Below are 19,319 nucleotides of genomic sequence, written 5' to 3'. Positions count from 1 at the left end.
CTCTCAGAGAAGATAAACAGGACAAACTGAAGGGCGGGCCACCCTGAATAACTTTGTATTAATGTAAGATTTCTCTGTGTGATAAGAGCTCTCCACCATGTTTGTGCTGAACTGTTTGTCTGGTGGACCTCCTCAAACTGGAGGTTGTATAGAGCAGAAATCACCCCTTGTCCTCACTGAGGGATTCCAAAATAAACCTAAGAAGCTATTAAATAAGTTACTTAAAACAAAAAGCAAAGGGGAGGAGGAAAAAATTGTTAAGTGATCATTTAACCTGGGGAAGGGAAAGTTGAAAAGAAATTTGAATTTATTTTTCCATGCAATGAATTGGACAGCATAGATGACACTCTCTCCACTGCAGAACTTGAGGGAATCCAGTTGAACATAAAGCAGAGTGTGATCGTGGTAGGAAACAAGATGGGATACTGTGTGAGTAACCTAAGGAGATTTAGAGATCATGATTCCCAGCCCCTAGCATATGGAAGGTGTGCAACAAATATTGAAGGAATGGATACCATTGTGGGTAAGATGATTCTACCAGGAGACAAAAGACAAACCTCTTAGGCCCTGGGACATTTCCTCACAGAAAACAAGAGTGGGAAAGGAGGTGGAGCAGTTGCAAGGCTTAGCATTATAGCACGTGGAAGGGGAGTGAAGCACAGATGTGGCAGGTCCCAGACATGAGTCCAAAGCGCATCATGGGTCCAAAGGCCACACCCTGAAAGTAGGTGGCCGAGAATTCCCTTTTCATCTCTTTCAGAGCTTGTTTTCTCAGACACACCTTGCTCTGAGCTTGTCTACTCTTGGAACACAAAGCCCAAGCCCCAAACACATTGGACAATGGGCCAAGCATGGTGGTCCGCAGCCTGGCTTCAAACTTCCTCTCCAACCTGCACTTCCCACCAGGCCCCACCCTTAATCTGGAGTGACGCCAAACTGCGTTTGGTTCATACACATACCGTGTCACATCACACTGCCTTGTCTTTATTCCGGCATCCTTGCCGTCTAGAGCACCCTTTTCCCCTGTGCCCATCACTCAACACCAGGTTCACACCCCTTTCACCTGGCTGACTCCTTCTCAGGCTTTAAGACTTATCTCAGGTGCCATCTCCTCCACGGAGCTTTCCTTGAATCCACAGGGATAAGTTAATGTTTCTCCTCTGTGCTTCCAGAGCTTCGGTGGTTGCACCTACCATTGCTCTTAACAGTCTCTTGAAAGTTTGGAAAATCTGTACTGAGTGTGTCTGCCTCCCCAACGATCCCATATTCACCCACACATATTCACATTAAACTGCGTCCTCCTGAAGGCCAGGACCCTGCTGTAATGCTTATTGAGCTGAAGCTCTTAGGCAGTGAATTTGCAGGCACAGGAGCTCCCAGTCTGATGAAGAAAATGCTGCAGCTCCTCAGGACCCTGCTCAGCAGGGAGAGTGATCAGAACGAGGCCTGAGGAGGCGGAAGGGAGACAGAGCAACAGGCTGAGCCGAGAGGGTGCGGCCCCTCCAGGGAGACTCCCTGGAAGAAAGGACTTCCTCTAAGAGGAGATTAGAGTTCTGCCCTCTGCCAGATCACTTCCCCCACCCCAGTTCTAGCAACCAGGCCTACCTGTCCTTCCAGAGTCCACTTAAATGCCACCTCCTGTATGAAGCCTCCTGTGATAGCCAACCCCTCACCCAAAACTAAAAGTAATTTCACCCTCCTCCGGATTCCTATAGTCTTTGTTTGTAACTTCTCAAGAGCATTTATCTGTCTAAAAGTTTACCAAGTTATTTATGTGGATGTTTCTATCTCGATGTTATCATCTAGATTGAAAATTATCATCTAGAGCAGAGGCTAATTCTTACTAGAACATTGCCTAGAACAGACTAAGCACTCAATGAACATTTGTTCATTCAGTCAACCAACACTTGTTGAACATCTACTATGTGACAAGCACAGAGGTCTCGAAATTTCAAAAAGAATAAAGCATGGTCCCTGCCCTTAAAGATTCAGAGGCTAATGAATGGGTGGGAGGGTAGGTGGGCAGAAAGATGGATGATAGATAGGTGAGTGGCAAATGGAAATTAAAATCCTTTCTCCAGAAGACCTCCTTCTAGTTCATCTAGCTTCTTTGAATTCTTGAGAATCAAATCCACACTTCAAGTTAAAAAAACTGCGGATGCAAGAACTATTTTACTTTGACCCAAAGTCAACCAGGAAACCATGGGTTTGACTAGCCAGCCAGCTCCCAACCTCTGGACTTCATCCAGGATTCACTCCCCTGGACTCTTCTGGAAATAGAGGCCAACAAGAATGTTTTTCCTGTCATGTAAAACAGGAGTCTTCTTATTTAGATAAAAAACATTACACCCATTGCCTACAGATACAAACATGTACATTCTATGATACATAAGCACACATACAATTTACAACCTGACTTTGCTGGGTAAATCATTAAATTCCACAGAAGAGGCCCTGGAGACCCAGCAGTGCCACTCAGGCTGGCTACTCTCACGCTTCACTTATTCAGAGGTCATGACACATTCATCACCTTGCCTGGCCTCCCTGTGTGGCCCGGCGTGAGCTGCAGCATCCTAGTGGGTGCACTTGAGCTGTCCTTTCCCAGCTCCCCGCCTCAGAAACTCAGAAAAGAGCCAAGTCAGCATTTTCCCAGGGGAGGGGTACAGTGATGGGAAGGAGTCAAAGACTTCCTCCTCTGACCCAGGGGCGGAGCCTCAAGACAATGAGGAGAGGAGGGTGGAGATTGTGAAGGGCCCAACCATCCATTCAGGGAACAGCTGCTCCTGCCCGGAGGCACAGCCCTGAGATTAATTTTCACTGCCCTGCCCATGCTGCCTTGAGCCTGCCTCCAGGTCTGCCCCCTCACCCCCTGTGGGCTGGGCCTTGGGCAGCCATGTGCCCTCCTGTCTGCACACAGTGGGTGCCTGTGGGAACTGTGCTTGAGGGATTGGAGTCTGAGTGAACTCCCTGGCAGCCCAGGGCAGGCGGCATCAGGTGGGTGGCCAAGGGAATGCGTGTGCTTTGCCTGTACAGCGGGAGGGACTTAGGGCCCACTGCGTGGGGAGCTGCACAATCTTCCTCCGGAGAAGGGGTGACTGAGCTGCTCCAGTATCTTGGAATTGGTCCCATATGGAAGCAGTGTGTCCACAAAGGCTGTGTTCACACCCCCACCTCCAACTGTCACCCCATTCCGCATTTTGCCAACCAGAATCTCCAGGACGGGGCCCCAAACTGGCATCTCCACCCTTTATTCTCCAGAAGACCTGCCTCACCTCCCTCCCTCCCACTAGTAGGGGAACATAGTCCTAACCCAGATGTAATCGCCTGAGGTGAGGAAGCGAGCACAGCACCAGAGCTCTGGGAGGATAACATGCTTTCACTCCTCATCCCAACAATCGTGACCCTGTTGATTCTTAGAACAAAGTTCTAAAAGCTTTGCTGGCCCAGTGGGACTTAGCCGCATGCATGGAGTTTTGTGAAAATAGGGAGGCCTGGCTAGATGCTGAATACAAACTCTCCATGAACTCCACAGCCTCTAGCTCTATATTCAGTGTAGACCCCTTGATGGCCTCTCATTATACCTGCCCCCGACCACACCTCCAGACTCGCGCCCCTTCCCTCCAGGCCCACTGCAGGCTCAGCCCTGAAATGATCCTGCTCTGCAGGCCTCCAGGGGACAATCTTCACACACTTGGTCATTTCAAGCCTGTGCCCCTGTTCTGCTGCCAGCCTTCGGGTCCCATGCATTCCACTTCTCCCTCAATAATCTGGGCAACTTAGAAATAGAGACCTGAGAAATTAGCTGAGGGCCTTGATCCATATAGACAGATCCCTCAGACCCCAGCTTCCTTCACTGCCACCTGAATTCTGGAGACTTCTCCCCAAGGAACAAGGACAATTGCTCAAAGGAATGACAAAAGCGTTTTATTAAAGATTCACCTGAAGGTGGATAGAGAGGAGGAGAGGAGTTGGCTGGGACACAGCAGTTCTTGCCCCGCCCTTGCAGGGCCAGTTGCTGCCAAGCAATGGAGGAGTTTGGTCCTGATGTAAAGGGATATCAGGGATCTGGGAGATGGCATTGGGCTGGAAGGGGACATGTGTCCCTGATAATTCTGGAGAGGAAGCTCCAGGTTGTATTCTCCTCTGTGCATGGGAGGTGAAGAGTCAGCTGACACCCCTCCCATTCCAGGTGGATCACCAGGCCCAAGTCTAGAAGAAGCTACCAAACTCTGAGAGGGCAGAATCCATGCCCTGGCACTGAGGTGACACTGGTAAGATAAACCCCAGTGAGGGCAGGTAGAGGTGGGGGTGAAGGAAGCACAGGGACACCAGGTTAAGCCCAGCTGGGCTCAGGGGCTGCAGGGACCCCATCTCCTCTATCGGTGTGACCGCTTGGTGGTAGAGACAGTCTTGCTGGTGGAAATTCCGCTGACACCACTGCCAAGTGCAAAGCCACTTCCAGAGCCGATGCCAAAGCTGCTGCCCAGGCCAAACCCGGAGCAGTTTCCCAATCCTCCACCAATGCCTCCAGCACTAACGCCACCGCCAACCACGGCTGCAGGGGAAACAAAAGACATGGTTATTCCATCAGTGCCAGCAACCAGGAGCCTCAGCCCCAAGCTGAGTGAGAGGATGGCCAGGGCAGGGGGCAGAAGCTACTTACAGATGGTCAGGGTACTCTGGCATTCTCCAGACATTCTGTGGGGAGCAGAAAGAGCAGTGTGTCACAGCACAGCCCCAAGCCCTGCTTTGTTCAATGAGGAGGTCTCAAGCACCTAGCCCAGCTTAAGTGGCCAAATCTAAGACCTGACTGTTAACCTGTATCTACACTGTCCTGGTTCATAACACACCAGTGCAGAACTGAAGAGGTGGCCCAGCAGAGGTGCAAACTCCTGGCACTGGGTCTCTCCCTTCGTCAAGTTCCCACCCACCCTGCCTTCCCACCCCCTCACCGGCTCTCCTCGCCCTCCAGCAGCTTGCGGTAGGTGGCGATCTCTACATCCAGGGCCAGCTTCACACTCATAAGATCCTGGTAGTCGCGCAGCATCTTGGCCAGCTCCTCCTTGGCCTTCTGCAGGGCAGTCTCCAGCTCTGTAAGCTTGCTATTGGCATCTTTGAGTGCCAGCTCCCCACGCTTCTCGGCATCAACCACAGACGCCTGCAGAGTCTGGCACTGTAGACAGAGCATCGGATAGGCACTCATCAGAGTTCTTCTACTAAGGCCTCTATGCCTGTCCTCACTCCTGTGTGAACTTTGCTTGGGTTAAGATGTCAGCATTCTGTCTGCCCTCCTCCCCACCTACCCTGACCCTTATACCTATCATTCACCCAGCCAGGGTCCCCCGTGCTCCCCATCAGACTGATGAGTTGAGATGAGGAAAAATCAGTGCAGCAGAGAGCCCAGCAGCAAATGCATGGCACTGGATCTCTGCCTTCCTCATGGGAAACAAGGCCTTAAGAAGCCTTGTTTACTGGGGAAATACGTTTCTTACTTGGAATGGAAATACTCGATTCTTACTTACAGAAATGAGTTTCCAAGAAACTTTATTTACTAGGCTGTCATGTCATATTAACTAGGATATTGCTGAAAAGATCTGGGTATGGCTTATGTAAAGAGCCACAAGTGCCCTGCAGACAAGTTCATGATCAGCTGGCCCGATGCCTTATCTTCTTGTCTACTATGGAGACATCTGCCTTAGGCCCCGGCCCTGTACCACACCTGGAAGGTGGAGAAACCCACCTGCTTCTTGACAGTCTCGATCTCAGCCCGCAACCTTTGAATCGTCCTGTTAAGCTCTGAAATCTCAATCTTGGTGCATTTCAGGTTGTCACCATGTTGGTCAACTGTAATCTGGAGCTGCTGGACCTAATATCCAAGGAAACACAGGGAGCCAGGGGTCAGGATGTTTGGGTAGGGTCTCTTCTCCAGTGATGCCTGGAAAATCAGTCCATCTCTGACTTCTCTTGGGTTTAAGCTGGTGATCAACTGCTCACAGACATTGAAAACACGGTCTCAGACACCCCTCTCCTCTCCTGAGAGATCCCCAACACTCACCTTGGTCTGGTACAGAGCCTCGGCCTCAGCCTTGCTCCTCTGGGCAATCTCCTCATACTGGGCACGGACCTCAGCGATGATGCTATCCAGGTCCACACAGCGGTTGTTGTCCATGGACAGGACCACGGAGGTGTCACTGATGTGGCTCTGCATCTGGGACAGCTCCTACAGGGAAAATGTCTCACATCGGGCCCCATGGAGAGTCTTCCCTAATATCTGACATCAGCAATCTGCTGTTGTCATGGAAATGGCTATTCCGCAGGTTCAGATGGAAGCAGAGCTGGCATTCCCAATGTGCAGGGAGGGGAAGGAAGGTCACATTTCTATGTAGAAATCAAGTGATTGGTGACACCTCAAGACAGAAAAGGCATGCTTCCAGTCTTTTCTGTTCCCTGGGAACCATAAGCCAATCTGTCTGTGGGTGCTTAGTATATGGGATAGAAGAGAATGGAATGGATATATTCACCAGAGAAATACTAAACAGCAATGAAGTCTATCCCATGCAATCTTTACGTCTAATCACCTCTTCTAAGACAATAGCTAGTTTCAAGAACCTCCCAGTTGAATTTCCCCCTTCAACCCATTTTATGACCTTGCTGAGAACCCATTCAGCAAGTAAGGGAACTGGAGGCCTTTCGAAGAACTGTGAATTGCCACAAAAAGCCTCATAGATGAGGGATTCCCTTCCCTGCACGGAGGGCGATGGGGTCCTCACCGCCTCATAGAGGACCCTCAAGAAGTTGATCTCGTCATTCAGAGAGTCCATCTTGGCCTCCAACTCCACCTTGCTCATGTAGGCAGCGTCAACATCCTGCACAAGAGGGAGGGTAAGAGGCAAAGCACAGAAATTACACCAGGGAGAACGGGTGTTAAGTGACACACAGAGGTGTTCTCAGCAGCATTTAGGAAAGGCTTCTCCGCACCAGGTGAGATGGTAAGAGACTAATCATTTGACATATTCGGCCCCTAAAGACACCTGCAGACATGGAAGTTAATTATCCAGATGGGCTTTTTTTCCCAGCCATAATTCCTTAGCATCAGTTATTGGATCCTTCGACCATATAGATCAGATAGTACTGAGTAGGGTGGAGATGAGGCAGAGCTGGACCAAACCAATGAGTCCAGCTGAAGCCCAGTCCCGAGGGAAGGGGCACCCTCACAGCACTGCCCTGCCCTCCCTACTCTCTCACCTTCTTAAGGACCACGAACTCATTCTCAGCAGCTGTGCGCTTGTGGATCTCACTTTCATACCTGCGTGTGGGGACAGGAAGGAAAAGCAAAAGCCCCACAGTGAGCTACTGTTTCTCGCATATCTGCTGATGGTTTTCACACATCTATTTGGAAATAGCCAGCTAATTGGTTGTATTTCCCCATGTTCATACAGATATCCATTCAATCTACATTTGTTGAGTAATTACCATGTATGAGGTACCAGTCTAGACCCTGATTTATTCCAAGAAGTGAAAAACAAACTCTAACAAGACTCTTTTTCAAGAGATGAGATATGAGGAGAACCAGGAACGATCTGATTGATGTGATTTCCACAGAAGGGCTGTCCTTTTGGCTGGTGGTGGATTACATTCTCAGGAGTGCTGCTGACACTCCAGCTCTCTTTGTTTGGTGTGAGAGTGAATTGAGAAACAGGGTTGATATTTTCTTGGCTGCATCCCATCATGAGCACAATAAGAGCTCCTACGCACTGAACATTCATTCTATGTTCAGCATTATGCTACCTGTATGCTACCTGCTTCCTCTTTCTCATCTAATTCTCACAACTTAAAAGATAGGACTATTAATCCCATTTTAAAGATGAAGAAAACTGCAAGTTGTCCAAGATCACACAGCTAGTGAATGGAGGAATCCGTTTTCAAGTCACATCCATCTGTCTCTACAACCTATATTCTTCTGACCATGCTATACTACTTTTCATCTGTTTGGTTTCTGATCTTGCTTATATATGACAGACCCAGATCCCTGAATGTATCATTCATTTTCTGTTTGGGGCAACCTAGGGTTGCTAAACCTCATTAAAAAGTAACCATACAGATGCAGGGGAACCAACTAGAGGAACTTCCTGACCCGCCCTGGGATCTCTTCAGAGCCTGAGATTTTAAATGACTGAAGAGGAGCCCAGGGAGGCTGGGGCATGGCTGAGCAGATTGGGTGGGATCCCCTCCAGCCTCTCCACATACTTGGTCTTGAATTCCTCCACGCTATCCTGCATGATCTTCAGCTCAGACTGCAGGCGTCCTTTGTCATTGACCAGAGTATCCAACTGCTTCCTCAGGACACTGATGTAAGTCTCAAAGATGGAGTCGAGGTTTTTGCCAGTCGTGGTGGTCGTCTGTTGCTGGAGCAGTTTCCACTTGGTCTCTAGGACTTTATTCTGTTGCTCTAAGAACCGCACCTATGTTTTTAAAAGATACCAACCAACTGATGAGGGCCTGAAGCTCTGGCAGGAAGACTGGCCAAGGCCAACACCAACCCGATCAATCCAAGCCAACCAGGTGGCCAAGAGCCACCCAAACAAGGCCACCATGTCTCAGTTCCAGGCACCAGCCACTGAGGACAACATGGTGGCCCCACTGCACAGCAGCCAATGGGCCATGTGTGTTATGGAGAAGAAAGCACAGCCAGAGCAGCAGGGCCTGACCATGCTGGAATAACAACTGCCTAGCCACAGGACCAGAGGCCCTGGGAGGAGTTGCTGAGAAGAACATTGAACTTTTATGAAATAATAAAATAAAACAAAATTAGGAGAATCGACCACAGTCCGGGAGCTATCGCATTCAAAGTGACCCTGGCCCAAGGCAAAGGAATGATACATTCACTGAAGTTTTTTTTAATAAGCTTACTTAGAAATGGACCCAGTGCAGCCCTGTAAATCTGGGCACAACTGAGTATGAATTTATAAGATCAAGGCCCTAGACATTCTGAGTCTCAGCTAGATTCACTCCTGCAAGGGTACTTCCCTGAAGTTTCCCTCTCGTTACGAAGAGATCTAGCCAAATAAACCAAGGTAGCAGCTTAGCATGACATTCCCTCGTTATGTGATTCAGAATAAAAGGAAAGCAGGTAAGGGTGACTGATCCTAGTTTGATGAGAGAAGGGGAATGGGACAAGGAAGAACCAAACCCTTGGCCTCGCTTTCGCACCTGTATGTCCTTGAGTTACAGCAAAGCCTCTTTAAGCTACTATGGGTTTATTCAAACTAGCAAAAAGAACAAATATTCCCACTCAGTCTTCTTGAAGATTGTTCATTCTTTCCCCATACATCTAAGATGACTAAGACTTCAATGCACAGTGAGCCAGGGCATCCTTGACCGAGTGTGCTGCACACTTCCTGTTCAGTCATTCATCTTTGTATGACTCAGCTCTCTGGGCTCCTGCTCTGCTTGCCATCATCCATCAAACTCGGCTGTAACTGAGCTTAAAGACCTGAATTTCTAGACCTTGCATGAAAAAAGAAGTTGGATTACAAAAGGAAAAGGAGGGACCCATCCCCTCTTCAAAAAGACTCAGAAATGACCAATGTTGTCCCAAGTCAGGGTGATGAAAGATGACCTTCTAGGGTCCTGCAGGGACTTAGAATCTGCCATTGTGCTTGGTCTCTTAGTTTAGGAAACCAGTTTGGTTTCCTTCTGCACCAACAACACATGTGCCAATAGTTAAATTGTTACATTAACTGTAATTCATTACTAGTTAATTATTAAATTATTAACCATGTTATTTCCAAAACCAAAATCTATGAAAAAGGAGAGAAATAATGTATAGCTGTGGTGACTGGACCCAGAAAAGCAGAACGACTTGTCCAGTATCACTCAGCACTTCCAGGACGATCCAAATACTGAACTGCTTTGAGCAGCCCATCTTCCTAGCAGCCATGGGACAAAACAGAAAGACACAGAGCGATGACTCCTCTTTAGCAGCTGGGAAGTGGAGGCCCAGAGATATTCCGTGCCTTCCAATGCCTGTATCAGGCCCGGGTCTAAGATCTCAAGACTCAGGAGCCCTGACCTCTTGTCTGGCCAAGGACACAGCTCACCTTGTCGATGAAAGAGGCAAACTTGTTGTTGAGGGTCTTGATCTGCTCCCACTCCGCAGTCCGGACCTTCTGGATATTGGGGTCAATCTCCACTCGGAGTGGGGTCAGCAGGCTGCTGTTGATGGTGACCTGTTGGATCCCCCCAGCAGGGCACACAGAGAAGCCAGGACCACCCATTCCACTGAAGGAGCCCCCATATCCACCAGCACCGAAACCAGCCCCAAAGCCACCAGCCCCAAAGCCACCAGCTCCAAAGCCACAAGCAGCCCCAAAGCCGGCACCTTGCCGGGACCCAGCCACACTGAGGGAGATGCTCTTGTTTCCCCCAAGGCTAAAGAGGTTCTTGCTGCCGAAGCCCGAAGAAGAGTAACGGCCCGGGCCCCCAGACCAGGAGACTGTGCTGAAAGCAGACCTTTTGCCCCCACCTACGACGGCTGAGTTGCAGCTAAAACCCCGGGGCCCAGTTTGGACACACTGCTGTCTAGAAATCATGGCTGGAGAGAGGGAGAGTGAGCTCCGAGTCGTCAGAAGTGAGAGGGGCCAGGCCTGTGAATGCCGCAGCCCTAGTCTGGGTCTCTTATATGTGCTGGAGCAGTAGGGCTTGGTTGCAGGGGCATAAAGGGAAAAATCTGAAACATCTCTGGGCTTGGCCTTTGGCACCGGCCCATCCTTCTAGCACCTACTGTGCATGTCACTAAACACACCTACAGAAGTCAACCGGAGGGCACACCCCCCTCCAGGAGCACCTGAACAGGTGCGCCAGGGCCTCCTGGAGCGCTGGTCCCTGTCTGGGCCCAGCCCTCCAGGCCCCCCACCCACTGCACTGACATCTCACCAGCCTCCTGGCAGCTTCCCTGTTCCCGACAAGATGACCCATAGCTCATTCTCTCACTCCACAGAATTTGGAAACTGAGGGCCTAGGTCCAAGTGCACAGCCTGGCCTTACCAGTTCTGCAGACCTGGAAAACATAACTCTCTGGGGCTCAGTGTCTTCACCCACAAATTGGAAATAATACAAATATTTATCTTCACCTCCTCCCCAGAGGAGTCCGTCCACCTGTAGTGAGCATCCTAGAGCCAGGACCAACTCCTCATGCGGCTGAACACTCACTCATCCTTCTAGTGAGGGTTTATTGAGGACCAGCTTTGTGCAGTGAGATTGTGATTAACAAAGTGCTTTGTAAACTGCCAGATGCTGCATGTATATTTGCCATTATTGTCATCATTATTCCTCCATGTGCCCTTGGCCCCACGCACACACACAAAAGGGGAAATTCATATTCAAGCTTTAGAGCCTTTCAAACCTGGATGAAGACTCACCTTGCCTTGACACACAGTTATTGAAGACCTGCTAGGTGCCAGGCATAGCATTAGAGACTCACCAGAGGTGAGTCTGCCTCAGTCCCCTCGAGACTCACCTTCTTTCTCTGGCCTCTGTTCAGGCTAGTGTTTGCAGGGTTCTAGATCAGCCTTCCCCAAGCTAGGTCCCTGCTTTGTGTGCTCTGCTACTGTTTGCTGTTCCACCAGGACAGAGCATGCTCTATTTTCCCATAGTGACCCCAACATTCAGGGCAGAGGCTTGTAACTTTTTTGGTGCTAGCGACCCCTTTAGCAGAATGATGAAACAAACCTATGAGCCCCATCTCAGAGCAATGTTTTCAAATGGAAAATCCTAGTTTTAAGCCTGAACTTAAATTCTTCCCAACTGAGTGCAACAGATCTGTGTTCAAATCCTTTTGTCCCTAACTAGATGTGCAGTCTTGGGCAGGTCACCTAAACTCTCTGAACCCATTCAACCCCTCCTCTTACCTAGAAAATGGGACACCTGCCTCATAGATCATGAGATGATGTGCCTACTGTGCCTGGCACACAGTAGGGCAGTAGGCACTCATTTTTATGATGTCCAAATTTTGCCATTGCCACATAGGAAGAGAAATCAGATGAATCTGTGGCCCTCTCCTCTTCTCAATCCCTAATGACACTGCTTTTCCAAATCTGGGGGCAGGGCCTGGATAATTCCCACAGGCCCAAACCCTGGCCAAAAGAAAGCTGCTATGGCAAAAATGCACATCTCCCTCCATGCAAAGGAGAATGCAGGGCCCATAGGGTGTGAAGAGGGTGGTCAGGGGAGCCAGTTCTCAGGACCTGGCTGCAAGGAGGGTCGGGCTGGCTGGGAGCCCTCTGTCCTCTGCCATCTCCTCCCCCCAGCCCACCTCTACCTTCACTCCTTCCCCTACCTTCCTCTTACCTCTGTCTCTGATCTGCACCCCACCCTCTATCCCACCTACTTCAGCTTGGCTGAGCTCTCCCTGCCTGTGCCCAGGTGGCCCCTAAGTAAATGGAGGGTCGGGGGAAGGACCCTGGCAAAGGCCCCTAGGCTCCATCCAAGTCCATGGGAGCAATCCTGAGGGATAGTCCATCCACCTGTAGTGAGTGTCCCAGAGCCAGGACCAACTTCTCATGTGGCTGAACACTCACTCATCCTTCCAGTGAGGGTTTATTGAGGGCCAGCTTTGTGCCAAGCACTGTACTACATGCTTTGTATACAGGTTATAATTTTATCTTCCTGAAAGATCTATGCAGCTCTATCACAGCCATGCTTATATATGATAACTTGGAAGCTCAGGGAGGTACAGTAGACCCTGAGCTTATACAGTAGTGTGTGATGGGGCCAGGACTTGAACCCACATCAGTCTGGTCCCAAAGGATCTGCCCTTCCTGGCCTCTCACCTGTATCATACTGCCTGATATGAAACGAAGTCAGTCTGTCTACTTTGTTCAGTGGCCAGTCCAGAATTTGGCACCTGAATGAACTTGATTGAACAAATTGCTCAAATTGAGGGGGCTTTTAGGGCATCGAATCTCAGGGTGAATATGGCTGCAAAGGAAGATGAAGCTCTCCAGGTCTCAGGGGCTGCAGCTACAGGAGCAGAGGACAGCTGGAGCCACCCCTTTGGGGAGATGAGGTCTGCTTTCCTGCACGGGGAGGAGATGAAAGGTTCCATCACTAGGATCGTGGGCTGAGCGAAAGCTTGGTGCCCAGACCCATGGCTACCTCACCTGGGTCTCTGTAGCCTCCACTCATGGCTCCACTCTCCCAGCTGCCCCTGGAGGGATCACAGGGCCTTTCATGGACATCCACAGAGCTGAAGCCCAAGGTGGCCCATGACATGTTCCTCGTGTCTTGCCATCTGTGGCTCCAACACTAGGAGAAAATTATGTGGTGTTGTACCTGGAGTTGTGTCCACTCATGTCCTAAAACAGAAAGCACATGGGGAGGAAGGGGTTTTCAGATAAATAGTATATAATATACAATCAATCTCACTTTGTGCCTGAAGGGCACCCAAATTATGAAGCCACAACTGAGGTACTTCTCAGGAAATTAACACAAAATTGAGGCAAACACCAGCCCTGAGACAAAAAGTAAAAAGAGGTAAAGGCCACCATGCTTTTCAGATAGAAGGGACTCTCCTTTAGAGCTGGATACTGGGTGCTTTTCTTATAACAGTTCCATCCCTCACAAAAACCCTACAAAAGAGGTGTTATGCTCAGTTTAGAGCTACAGACATTGAGGCTCAGAGAGGTTATGTGACTTGACTGAGGTCACACAGCTAGGAAGTGGAGAAAGTGGGAGGCCAGTCCTATTTAACTTCAAAGCTTGTGACCTTAATCTCTACACCACAGTGCTTTATACCAGTGACTCTGTCCCCATACACCACTGGCAGAAAAAAACGTACAGCACCTTACACAGACCCATAGCTTATGGTCCACCAGAGCAGCAACAGGTTCTTGACCAGAATACTGCACATTCCACAGACGTGTCTCAGTTCTTTCTGTTCTTGCTTTGTCACATGATCAGTTGTTTGGTTTATGTGGCCCTGTCCTTACAAGTACCCAATAAGGAATGACACAGAACATTCTGTGTCCTCCAATTAACTAAATCCAAATTAGCCTAATTAACAAATCCTATAATAAACTCTTATAAGCAAATCCTATATTAAACTCAAACCAAACAGGAAGAAAGTTCTAGACCAGAGCCACATTTGTGGACTTACTAAGTCAGAATTGCCAGAAGTTTACAAAACCCTCGAGCTGTAGCATGAAAAATTGGAGGCACACATACCTTAGGTGTGCCCCTGAGCCCTTACCTGAGTGTGGGTTTCTTTCCCTGAAAAAGGGAAAGATGCCTCCCGCCCCCCTGGGCCAGAGTCAGGGTACTGGACAAGGGGACTACTTGGCAGTAATAGGTAAAAGCTGGTCTCCACCCTACCCCCACAGCTTCCGCTATTGTCCTCCATGGCCCTTCCCCCTCGGGCAGCTGTTCCCCATCTTGTCAAAGTGGGTGAGCCGCTGACAGGGGCGTGGCGCAGGGGCCAGAGGGTGTGTTTGCTCAGGGCTCTCTGGGTGAGGGAGGCAAGCCCAGCATTCAGCCCTGGATTATAGGGATCTCTGACTCTCAGCCCCAGATGTGGTGTGCACTGTGGGAAGGTGCCCCCACCCTCCCTGGCCCAGTCCTCCCATTTGGTCACCAGGCCTTGCCATCCACTGGGCCTGAGTCACTCTTTGGGGAGCCAGAGCCAATTGGGGATCAGCAACTCTGCAGAAAAGGCCCAGTCAGCGTTTCACAAAGGAGACAGTGAGGGCAGGGAGAGGGCGGGGATGCCTAGAATCAGGGACAGGGTGTGGGGGTGGGATGGGGGGGCTGCCTGTGCACAAGGTCCTCCCTTTCCCAGAGGATACAGAACATTCTTTCCTGCTCATCCACCCTGGACACAGGCAAGCAGAGTTACCCAATGTGTTTGGGCAGCAAAACCATCCTTGTCATTAAAAGCATGCAGAGAGCCCCATTTGTAAAACAGATAAAAGGAGAGATGCTCTGACTGGTGCAGAGAAAGCAACTCTGATCCTCCTCAGCACCTGGCCTCCCCCAATCCCTGACAGCCTCCCCAAGGTCCTCAGGCTCCAGGAACTCAGTGTGGAAACCCCTGCGTCCAAGCTATTTCTGGACAGTCACCAAGTATTTCTAAGCAACACATTATTGTTAATGGATATTCCTGGCCTGTAATAGAATCTTGAGTTTTGTTACAGTAAAGCATCTCTGGATTTTAAGCCGGAAATATAATTTCAGTAAAATTGTTTGTTTTACTCTGCCATTATCAACTTCTTCCCTCTCTTAGCCCCAGTTTTCTCACCTATAAAATGGGACATTTGGACTAGAATATATCCAAATCCCTTCCAGCTCTGTCACCTGCTGCTTCTCTATTTCTTTTCTATAAAAGCAGCATAACCCAGTTGTTAAGAACTTGGGCTCTGGAGCCAGACTGCTTGGACTCCATGACCAGCTCTGCTACTTACTAGCTGTGTGACCTAAAACAAGTTACTTAACCACTCTGTGCCTCAATTTCCTCATCTGCAAGTTGGGGATGGTAATAGTACCACCATCATAGGCTGCTGGGAAGAGTGAACCAGCTCGAGGGTTGACAGCCATGCCCACACTCAGCAAGCACTCAGGAAACTTCAGCTATCATTCCTAGAGGTGGTGCACATCAGGGGGATGTACTTCCTTCCCCTGAGAAGAGAAGTATCAGCCTGAAAGTGTGGCTGCTTCCCCTAGCTGGAGACCACCCAGGCTGCTGAGGGGGAGCTGATTTGGTGAGTGCTAAGCTTTTGTGTTCCTAAGCTGTGGTTTAGGGTTTGGCACTCCCACAGACCTGGTGGGGTGCTCACAGGGCACATCTGGGGTCCTTCCAGGAGGACTGAGTGATGGAGCTCAGAGGGGAGGGCACATCCAGAAGGGTTGATTCCAGCAGGAGCTCTTTTGTTGTTGTTTGCCGAGGAAGGGAGGGGTAAATGACAGCCTCGCTCAGGTACTTCAATGCGGTAGGAGAGTTTGAGGGTGGAGGTGGTATAGGGCTGGGGGGTTCAGCCAATTCGGAATTATTGGGTATAGACTGAGGAGTGAGGTCCAGGCTCAGAACGGGAAGCTGTGGAGGTGAAGAGGAAAATGGAGAGACACAATAGAGGAGGGAGCAGTAAGATTTGGAAAGCGATGGAAGCAGGGGTGGGACTCCGCAGAAGTGAGATCATACGGTATTTGTCTTTCTCTGATTTATTTCACTGAGCATAATACCCTCAAGGTCCACCCATGTTGTTGCAATGGCAGGATTTCCTTCTTTTTATGGCTGAATAGTACTCCATTGTATATACTTACCACATTTTCTTTATCCATTCATCCACAGATGGACACTTAGGTTGTTTCTATGCCATAGCTATTGTAAATAATGCTGCAATGAAGATGGGCGGACAGATTATCTCTTTGAGAAAATTTCATTTTATTCAGCTATATATGCAAAAGTAATATTGCTGGGTCATATGGTAGTTCTATTTTTAACATATTAAAGAATCTCCATACTGTTTTCCACAGTGGCTAAACCAATTTACACTCCTATACAGTGCACAAGAGTTCCCTTTTCTCCACATCCTCACCCAATTTTGTTATCTCTTACCTTTTCATGATGGCCATTCTAGCAGCCATGGGGTGATATCTCATGGTGTTTTTAATTTGCATTTCCCTGATGATTAGTGATGTTGAGCATCTTTTCATGTACCTATTGGCCATTTGAATAACTTCTTTGGGAAAAGTCTATTCAGATCTTTTTCCCATTTTTTAATTGGAATTTTTTTTTTGCTTTTGAGTTGTATTAAGTTCTTTATATATTTGGTATTAACCCCTTGTCAGGTATATGATTTCAAATATTTTTTTTCTATTCCATAGGTTGCCTTTTCACTTTGTCAGTCATTTCTTTTTCTGTGCTTTTTAGTTTGATATAGTTCTACTTGTTTATTTTTTATTTTGTTGCTTATGCTTTAGGTGTTATACCAAAAAAAATCATTGCCAAAGCCCATGTCAAGAAGCTTTTTCCCTATGTTTTCTTCTAGTTTTACAATTTCAGGTCTAACATTTAAGTCTTTATCCATTACAAAGTTAATTTTTATGAGTGGTGTAAGATAGTTCCATTCTTTTACATGTGAATATCCAATTTTCCCTGCACCATTTATTGAGGAGACTGTCTTTTCTCCAATGAGTATTCTCATCTCCCTTGTCAAACACTAGTTGACTTTATATGCAGGGATTTATTTCTGGGCATTCAATTTTGTTCCACTGGTCTGTGTGTCTGTTTTTATGCCAGTACCACACTGTTTAGATTAGTGTAGCTTTATAATAACTTTGAAATCAGGAATTATAATGCCTCCAACTTTGTTACTCTTTCTCAGGCTACTTTGACTGTTTAGAGTCTTTGGTGCTTCTATAAAAATCTTAAGATTTTTTTTTTTACTTTTGTAACAAATTAAAATTTTGATAGGGATTGCATTGAATCTATAGATGGTTTTGGGTAGTGTGGACATTTTAACAATATTAATTCTTCCAGTCCATGAGCATGGGATATCTTTTCATTTATTTGTATCTTCTTCAATTTCTTTCACCAATGTTTTATAGTTTTCAGTGTAAAGATCTTTCACCTCCTTGGTTAAATTTATTCCTAACAATTTAATTGTTTTTAATGCTATTGTAAATGGCGTTGTTTTCATTATTTACCTTTCAGATAATTTGTTATTGTGTACAGAAATGCTACTGATTTTTGCATGTTGATTTTGTATCCTGCCACATTACTGAATTCATTGATTTGATCTAACAGTTATTTGGTAGAATCCTTAGGATTTTCTTTATATAAAATCATGCCATCTGCAAATAGACAATTTTACTTTTGTCTTTCCAATTCTGATGGCTTTTATTTCTTTTTTTGCCTGATTTCTCTGGCCAGGACTTCCACTACTGTGTTGAACAGGAGTTGTGCAAATGAGCACCCTAGTCTTGATCCTGATCTTAGAGGTAAAGCTTTCAACTTTTTCCTATTAGTATGATGTTAGCTGTGGGCTTGTCATGCATAGATTAGTCTATTGATAGTTTTTATCATGAATGGGTGTTGAATTTTGTAAAATGCTTTTTCTACATCTATAGAGATGATCATATGATTTTGATCTTTCATTATATTAATGTGATATATCATATTTATTTATTTGTGTATGTTGAATCAAACTTGCAATCTAGGGATGAATCCTGCTTGATCGTGATCCTCTTAATGTGCTGCTATAGTTTGCTAGTATTTTGTTGAGAATTTTTGCATCTGTATTTATCAAGGAAATTGGCACACAGCTTTCTTTCCTTGTAGTGTCCTTATCTTGGCTTCAGTATCAGGATATGCTGGCCTTATAAGATGAGTTTGGAAGTGTTCCCTCCTTTTCAATTTTTTGGAAAACTTTGAGAAGGATTGGCACTAATTTTTCTTTAAATCTTTGGTAGACTTCACCTATTGAAGCCATCTGGTCCTGGAATTTTCTTTGTTGGGGGATATTTTTATTACTGATTTTTTTTATCTCCTTACCAGTAATGGTCTGTTCAGATTTGTGTTTCTTCCTGATTCAGTCTTGATACATTGTATGCTTCTAGGAGTTTATTCATTTCTTCTAGGATGGCATATAGTTTATTGGCATATAGGTGTTCATAATAGCCTCTTGTGATCCTTTGTTTTTCTGGGGTATCAATTCTAACATCTCCTCTTCCATTTATAACTTTGTTAACGCGTCCTCTCTTTTTTACTTTGGTTAGTCTAGCTAACGATTTGTCAATTTTGTTTATCTTTTCAAAGAACAAACTCTTTTCTACTGTTTTCTACTTTCCTATTGTTTTCCTATTCCCATCTTGCTGCCTAATTTGGGCTTACCTTGTTCTTTTTCCAGTTCCTTAAAGTATGAAGTGGTTGTTTATTTGAGGTCTTTCTGGTTTCTTGATGTGAGCATTTACACCTATAAATAGCAGATTTAGAACTGCTTTTGCACCATCCCATAAGTTAAGCAGTATGTTATTTTTCCATTTTCATTTGTCTCAAAATATTTTTTATTTCCCTTTTAATTTCTTCTTTGATCCATTGGTTGTTCAGAAGACTTGTTTAATTTCAACATATGTGTGAATTTTCTGGTTTTCCACCTGATATTGAATTTTAGTTTCATACTATTGAAGCCAGAGAAGACACATGGTATGGTCTCAGTCTTCTGAATTTGCTAGACCTGTTTGGTGGCCTAATATGTGATCTATCCTAGATCATATCCCATGTGTACTTGAGAAAAATATGTGTTCTGCTGTTGTTGGAAAGATGTGGA

General features: G+C 47.0%; 1 protein-coding gene across 1 annotated transcript; it reads right to left on the bottom strand.

The window, feature by feature from the left end:
- Positions 1–3,902: 3,902 nt before the first annotated feature.
- On the bottom strand, positions 3,903–10,672 carry KRT4 (keratin 4). Its single transcript, XM_017669861.3, has 9 exons — positions 10,101–10,672; positions 8,248–8,462; positions 7,246–7,306; positions 6,771–6,866; positions 6,056–6,220; positions 5,741–5,866; positions 4,953–5,173; positions 4,664–4,698; positions 3,903–4,555 (listed from the first exon to the last, which is right to left on the bottom strand). The coding sequence occupies exons 1-9, from the start codon at positions 10,590–10,592 to the stop codon at positions 4,377–4,379; spliced, it is 1,590 nt and encodes a 529-aa protein (XP_017525350.1). The 5' UTR covers positions 10,593–10,672; the 3' UTR covers positions 3,903–4,376.
- Positions 10,673–19,319: the final 8,647 nt, after the last annotated feature.

This window comes from Manis javanica, chromosome 10 (assembly GCF_040802235.1).
Source record: "Manis javanica isolate MJ-LG chromosome 10, MJ_LKY, whole genome shotgun sequence".
Taxonomy (NCBI): domain Eukaryota; kingdom Metazoa; phylum Chordata; class Mammalia; order Pholidota; family Manidae; genus Manis; species Manis javanica.
The sequence above is the reverse complement of the archived record's forward strand: the minus strand, read 5'-3'. Positions and strand labels throughout refer to the sequence as shown.